Here is a 7,167-nt window from a genome sequence, read left to right as displayed (position 1 = left end):
AGGAGATCGGGCTGAAACTATAGCTACAAGCTATCCAAGGATGGTACTATAGAATGTCACCTCAAGGTAGGCCTAGTGGCGTCATCTCTTGGTTAGGCCGGAAACTTATCAATCCACCCTCGTATATAATGTAAAACGTTATGTATCTGTACAAAATCGAACTTTTATAAAATATAAATCCATTTCGTAAACATCTTTTGACGTCTGCCGCTTTTCTGATCAATCAATATCGATAAGTAAAAAAACTAAAAGGGAGAAGTTAAAAAAAGGCAACGTTAGAATCAAATGCGTTGTAGATACTTACAAGCTTTTCAATTTTGGACAGGTTTCGCATAATGACGTCGGCACTGATAATAAACCGGCGCGATCGAATCGCAGCAGTTCAAGAGCTTCCGTTCCATTCAAATTCGGAAAAATTGACAGATGTCTTGCTTCCGATAAGATTCTGTTAAAAAGAGAGATTATAGCTACATTTCAAATATTAAAGAAACCATGGTTAAAAGAAACTACATAGTCCTAATAATTTTAGTTATTAAAATAAATATACACCATATTATTAGTGATGGGCCAAGACCAGTAGTGGTCTTTACTCATCACTAATAAAGCAATCGTTTTGTAAAAATAGTACAAATACTTAGTTTAGCGAAAATTTTTAAATTGTTTTCTTGTTTGTTTACTATGGATTTTCGTCATTTTAAATATACTTATCCAAATATTTGAATTTTGAATTACTGTTATTTAAATAAAAATCTTTTAAGTTTACAAAAGATCCTTACTTAATAATCGACGAAGTCAAACATAAATAAACGTTTAAAACCACCATCAAGAAGAAAACAAAGAAAAAAAATGTGAATTATATGGAAATTAAATCGACGGTGAAGTCAGCTGTTTCTTCCTACACGTCTTGAAATGTAAAATGACTCGCTTAATAAACGTTTCAATAATCCGACTAAAAAAGGGACAAAATATATTCCAATTTCGAGTCACTATTGCCAAGCTTTTTGTGACAGGCCTCTGGTAATAAAGAACACCTTACATGCTGGTAGGTTTATTAAGATAGATATTGTTGTATATTGCAAGAAGATAAGGTACCCTCATTCGGTCCAACGGGTGTAGTGGTTTCAATAAATTGTTGACCAAGATTAATTTCATGTCTTTTATATAAATTATCCCCGAAACTACCTATTATAGTGTAAAAGTTAAAAAGTACAATTTTCTACTAAGAACATAGGTTCATTTAATAAGAATTGTAATTTATACAGAAACGGTTATATTTACATATAATCACTTCTGTATATATAGAATTTCAAATCTCAAATATCTATTTAAGAAAGTACGGTAGTTACAATTAATGTGTACAGTTTTGCACAAAAAAATGGTATGCGAGACAAATTAGAAGAAAACTCAAAAATGTTTTACTATTTTTTAAAACCATCAAAAATCACTATCCTTAAAATAGTGAAACATCTTTTTTTTCATGATTTTTAATACCTATTTAGTGTTTATTTTATTTTATTGTTAACTTTTAACAGATTTGTCAAATAAAATAAAATTATGCACTAATTATACGAGATAAATCTTCAATATAAAAATGTTATTTAGGTACGATTACTGTAGAAGAATTACGAATGAAACTAAATAAACGCGAAATATTAAAAAATCAGATGAAAAGTTTTGCCATTCTAAGAGTATGTAATTTTTCACGATTTTAGAAAATAGTGAAACGTTTTTTTTCTCATTTATTTTTTAATTTTTATTGTCTATTATCAGGGGTGGATCTATACAAGGAATTTTTGGGCTGCAACCAAGGGCCCCGTGGATACAAAAGGTGGCTAGTTTCCATTGAAAACAATAGATGATATTATGAAGAAAAATATATCCACCATTAAAAAAAATCCGATCATAAGGTTGGCAACCCTGCGATCAATCAATCCCTGTGCGCGTCTATCGAACAGAACGGGGAATTCCCCGTCACTTGTTTTCGATCTGTTCTAGCGTGTGCGTCTATAATGAGGACTTCCCGTCGCTTATCAAATTGACTGTTAAAATATTTTATTGTCGTATTTTTTCTTATACCGATTATAAACAAAAGTTTTTTAACAAAATGACAATTAGTTAAGAAATCAGGTAGGCCCCTAAGTAGTATGAGCCCAGGGCCCTACAAATTCACGATCCGCCCCTGTCTATTTTGGTAATGTTTAACAGCTTTACCAAATCGAATTTGTATGTGTCAGGAACAGCTATTTTTTTGCGCAAAACCGATTTCTTTAACAGTGTGGCTTCCGAATCAACCAAATTAAACTTTCATAAAGTTTATCGGATTAACATCAATTTAAATATTAACGTTTTCGTTTTCCTTTTTCTACTTTAACTGAATTAAAATACAATCCAATTCCTGTTTAATTTACTTATTCAATTCAATGTGAATAAAATCGGTCAGTCAGATCTACAATGTTAAATTTGCAAGAAAGAAAAATTTTCTACACAAGTAATTAATAATAGTGTTAAAAATTTGTTAGTAGTTTCTAAATAATGTGTTGTTGGAAGGAACATAATACTTGCAGCTTGCGCAAACGAGGAAGGAAGGCGAAAGAATGAATGTCGACGCCAGCTAGGGGGTTCCCCTGGAGTTCCAGGAGCGTCAAACTAGGCGTCTTCTGCAGGAGACCTCCTGGAATATGCTTGATACGGTTGCCGGATATTGACCTAAAATTAATAGTAAATCATTTAAATTAAAACGTCCCGTCGGACGAAATTGCAATCATGTATCAAATTAAATTGTAGCATAAAAACAGTAACACTACCCAAGTTAACAGGATTTATGAGGTATAGAAAGAAATGTAACCTACCACACGTAAATTGCGATTTCGGACTTAACAGTTCTCATCAGCACGCCATACTCAGTTTTGATAAATCGCTAGTCAAGCTACTAATTGTAGTATTAGTTCTAGTCTGGTAGTTTCGATAAGTTAGTGACCAAGAACTTAATGTTCTCTATTGATTTACGTGCCCGTCACGTATGTTAGATTACATTAGACACCTTCATTTTAAAGGACTACAGCAAAGGTGTTTAGTGGTTTGTATAAATAAATTAATGTTTATATTTTCATTTTTAATCCCAAACTAGCTTTTATTCGTCTGAATATTCCGATGACATTAATTTTAATTGTTCAAAGTAATTAGAATTGTTGTGACCAATAAACAATTTGAAGTACAAGCGAGAAGAGTTTTGTCACATGAGATTCTGAACAACCTCTAACATTATCGAAATCTTAAGGCTGATTCTCACTGTCTGACTATAAACGGCGGCAGGCCGTGCGTTATCAGATGTCCGTTAGCTTAATGTTGGATTCACATTATACAACAACTGACTATCAGTTTTTCGGCAAGTTTTGGATATTTAGCACGTTTTCGAAACAATTTTTAAAAATTATTCGCTTTCTAATTTGTTGTTGCTCTTTTACTTGAAGAAGATGAGGAGACGGAAAAGAAAAGGAAAACAAGAAAAGCTGGAAAATCAAGAAAATGGACACCTGCACAAAAGTTTATCGGACAGAAAAACTGAAAGGGATTTTTTCACATTGTATAAGGAATTGTTAGATGATGGAATGAAATTTCATAAGTACTTCAGAATGTTTAAATGTCAATTTAATGGTTTCACTTAATAGCACTCCTCTGCTGGTTACTAACAAACTGAATGCATTCTTATTAGTCAACCAACAGGCACCGTCACATTCTCCTACCATATCCATCACTGGCAGACCCCGGCTATCCGTGAAAAAAAAAGTTTGGGTGTTTCATTCCCACCAGCCACTAATGCTGGTGGGCGGGCAGTCTCTCTGGACTACGCCAGAAGGTAGGGCCGAAGACCCTTTTCAGCCTCCTTTCAGGAATCGTGGGAAATGATGGGTGGTGGTTCAGGTGAGAAAGATGCGACGGACGAAATGAAGACAGAAGAGAATGAAAGATTATCTATGAAATATTACTGCCCCAACATTTACCTAAGTGATCCAAGGAAACCACAGAAAAACTAGAACCAAGGCAAACGAACCCGGAATCGAACCGGCATCCTCCCGAATGCTAAGCAATGGTCTAGAGTCTAGACCTCTAGGCCATGCCGCTCCGTGGACTAGCCGTGACATACATGGATAGTGTGAATAATACAATACAATCTTTATTAAACTGATAATATTTTACGGACATCCGACGGACGGCTGCCAGCCATCATCCAGATGATAGTGAGAACCAAGCTTTTGTGTAAATCAATTACTCAACAATATTCGACACGCATTCTGTTTTTTCAGAATGCCCCTATATTAAAAAAGTGAACCCATGGAGCGGCTATCAGCGTGATATGCATATAAACAAATAGAATAAAAATATATTTGTCATATTACAGTAGAACCTCGATAAGTCGAAAACCTCGAAAACTCGAAAAAAATAAAATAATAAACATGCAATTTAAAAAATAAATAACTAGAATGACAGCCATAGCCACAATTACAATCAGTTTAGCCCGTATAATTTAATCATGATAATAGTAAAAAGAAGAAAGTATATTATCTTATAGAGTAGTTTGCTAAAGATTTTGAAAGCGAAAGAATTTACTTTGCAAAAAGCTTCTAGAGCCAAAGCTGCAAGCAATTCTTTCTTTGCGTCTAAATGTCGACGTTAGATCGAATCTGTTTGTTCATCCTTGTCAAAGCAATCATCGTTGGTAAACACAATTAAGTTCGTTTGGACACGACACATTTTGTTCCTTCATAGCTGTCTTGTTTATAGCAGATGGTTCTGTCGCTTTCGGTAAATAAAACTTTTAAGCAAATGTGAATATCACATATTTTGCATACAGAGTGCAAGCAAACTGAGAATCAAGCATAGGAGTATTCTGTTACTTGCACCCCTTCAAGGGCACATCATCGTGCAATATGGAAATTCGTGCAGATTCCTTCAGCCATCTTTTCATATAAGTAATAAAATAATAAAGCTCCAACAATTGTTTTACAAAATATAATTTATTTTATAATGGCCCCTGATTTTCGGTATCTAGGAAGTCAGATAATTTAGGATATAAGGAGCAGTAGAGATATAATGCAGAGNATAATTTAAATAAATGCACATTAAATTGAATTATATTGCAGAATATATCTTATTTGCCCTCCCCTAGGCCAAAAGTTGGATACGCCCATGTGTAAATGCATTTGTAAATTTGACTGACACTAAGAAACAGTAACTTACAGTACTTGGAGCTTCGAAAGGCCGTAAAAAGCGTCCTGAGGAATAAATTCTATTTCGTTGTGGGCAAGAAGGAGATCGTGCATCTGAGACATTCCCTGGAACGGTCGTCCAAGCAACGAATTGATTTTATTGCTTGCCAAATCTCTAAAAACAGCTTCCTATATCATCTCAGCATCCCGATTTATTATTATCGTTATTACTTACAAAACTCTTATTTCCTTGCAGTTGGACAAGTTTGGAACGACGCTAAGTCGATTCGATTTGAAATCTCTAAATATGAAAGAACAAAGGATTCAGCCGAAACGAACGAAAAAAAATAATAAACGGAGAATAAAAAAAACATTCTGATGCAAACATCAAAAGATGTTATCATTTAATGAGGAAAAGGGAAAACGGGGAAAATGACTTTCAAAAGGGCTTTTTGCCTATTACCTTTATGCAAATTAATACGTTTCCTGATAATTTAGAAAAAAGGGTTTAGCTGTCTGCTTTTTGATATGCATTTTATGCGACAACATAAATAACTCGAAATTAGCTTTTTTATAATTATTTTGAAAACACAAAATATTTAAATGTTTGTTGCCATAATGAGTTTTGGGATTATGTAAATTACATAACTGGAAATTAGAAGGACTAAACGATTATTAAATTTAATAATCGATTGTCGATTATAAGAAAATAATTTTAATTAATCGCAATAATCGATTAACCAAAAATTTCGATTAATAAGTGTAACTGAATAATTGATCTTTTAAATTATTAATAACTTAAAGATAATGCATTTTCTGAATGAGGTTTACCGGGAACATTTTACTGTCCGTAAAACGTTTTTACAATGTGAAAACGACGGATAGACCTTCAAAAAAATAAAGTCAAAAGCAATCGTATTGAATTAACAATGTCTTTCTGACTGTTCGGATTAATCTGCATTATTTATCTGCGATTAATCGATTATTTAATTGATTATTTTATTAATCGATCGTTTGATTAAGTAGTAGATTATTATAAAAATCATACTAATCGATTTATGATCGAATAATCGATAAAATTCCTTTTTAATTGCCTAACCCTAATTAGTAAATATATTTATTGGAGAAAAATTGTTGCCAAAATAATCAATATAAAATGTGAAAAAAAAATTGAAACTCAAAAGAGAAATGTACTTAACTGCAGTTTCAATAATTTTTCCTTATAGGTAATAAACCTAAAGACCTTTAAACATACAAACAGTACTCGAAATACCGTTTGTTAATTATTTCAATTGCGTAAGCAGTAATTGTTAACTCGTCAATAAAAAATAATTTGCTATATCAAGGAACCAACAAAAAGAATTTCTCTGGAATATTTTCAAGCCTTCTATATAATGTAAAACGTTATGTATCTGTACAAAATCGAACTTTTATAAAATATAAATCCATTTCGTAAACATCTTTTGACGTCTGCCGCTTTTCTGATCAATCAATATCGATAAGTAAAAAAACTAAAAGGGAGAAGTTAAAAAAAGGCAACGTTAGAATCAAATGCGTTGTAGATACTTACAAGCTTTTCAATTTTGGACAGGTTTCGCATAATGACGTCGGCACTGATAATAAACCGGCGCGATCGAATCGCAGCAGTTCAAGAGCTTCCGTTCCATTCAAATTCGGAAAAATTGACAGATGTCTTGCTTCCGATAAGATTCTGTTAAAAAGAGAGATTATAGCTACATTTCAAATATTAAAGAAACCATGGTTAAAAGAAACTACATAGTCCTAATAATTTTAGTTATTAAAATAAATATACACCATATTATTAGTGATGGGCCAAGACCAGTAGTGGTCTTTACTCATCACTAATAAAGCAATCGTTTTGTAAAAATAGTACAAATACTTAGTTTAGCGAAAATTTTTAAATTGTTTTCTTGTTTGTTTACTATGGATTTTCGTCATT

At 32.7% G+C, this 7,167-nt stretch overlaps 1 protein-coding gene across 11 annotated transcripts in view; it reads right to left on the bottom strand.

The window, feature by feature from the left end:
- LOC108733869 (lutropin-choriogonadotropic hormone receptor-like) overlaps nucleotides 1-7,167 on the bottom strand; it is a 210,315-nt gene that overhangs the window by 14,365 nt on the left and 188,783 nt on the right. For all 11 annotated transcript variants that reach the window (XR_003232453.1, XR_003232454.1, XM_025980975.1 and 8 more), the window contains 3 exons: nucleotides 6,778-6,918; nucleotides 5,443-5,508; nucleotides 5,239-5,382 (listed from right to left, as the gene is read on the bottom strand). Coding sequence is in view for 9 of the 11 variants with exons in the window: in XM_025980975.1 (XP_025836760.1) it covers nucleotides 5,239-5,382; nucleotides 5,443-5,508; nucleotides 6,778-6,918 (351 nt within the window). In the remaining 2 variants the exon portion in view is untranslated. The remainder of the gene's footprint in view (nucleotides 1-5,238; nucleotides 5,383-5,442; nucleotides 5,509-6,777; nucleotides 6,919-7,167) is intronic.

Source organism: Agrilus planipennis, unplaced genomic scaffold (genome assembly GCF_000699045.2).
Source record: "Agrilus planipennis isolate EAB-ADULT unplaced genomic scaffold, Apla_2.0 scaffold2, whole genome shotgun sequence".
Lineage (NCBI taxonomy): Eukaryota > Metazoa > Arthropoda > Insecta > Coleoptera > Buprestidae > Agrilus > Agrilus planipennis.
The sequence above is the reverse complement of the archived record's forward strand: the minus strand, read 5'-3'. Positions and strand labels throughout refer to the sequence as shown.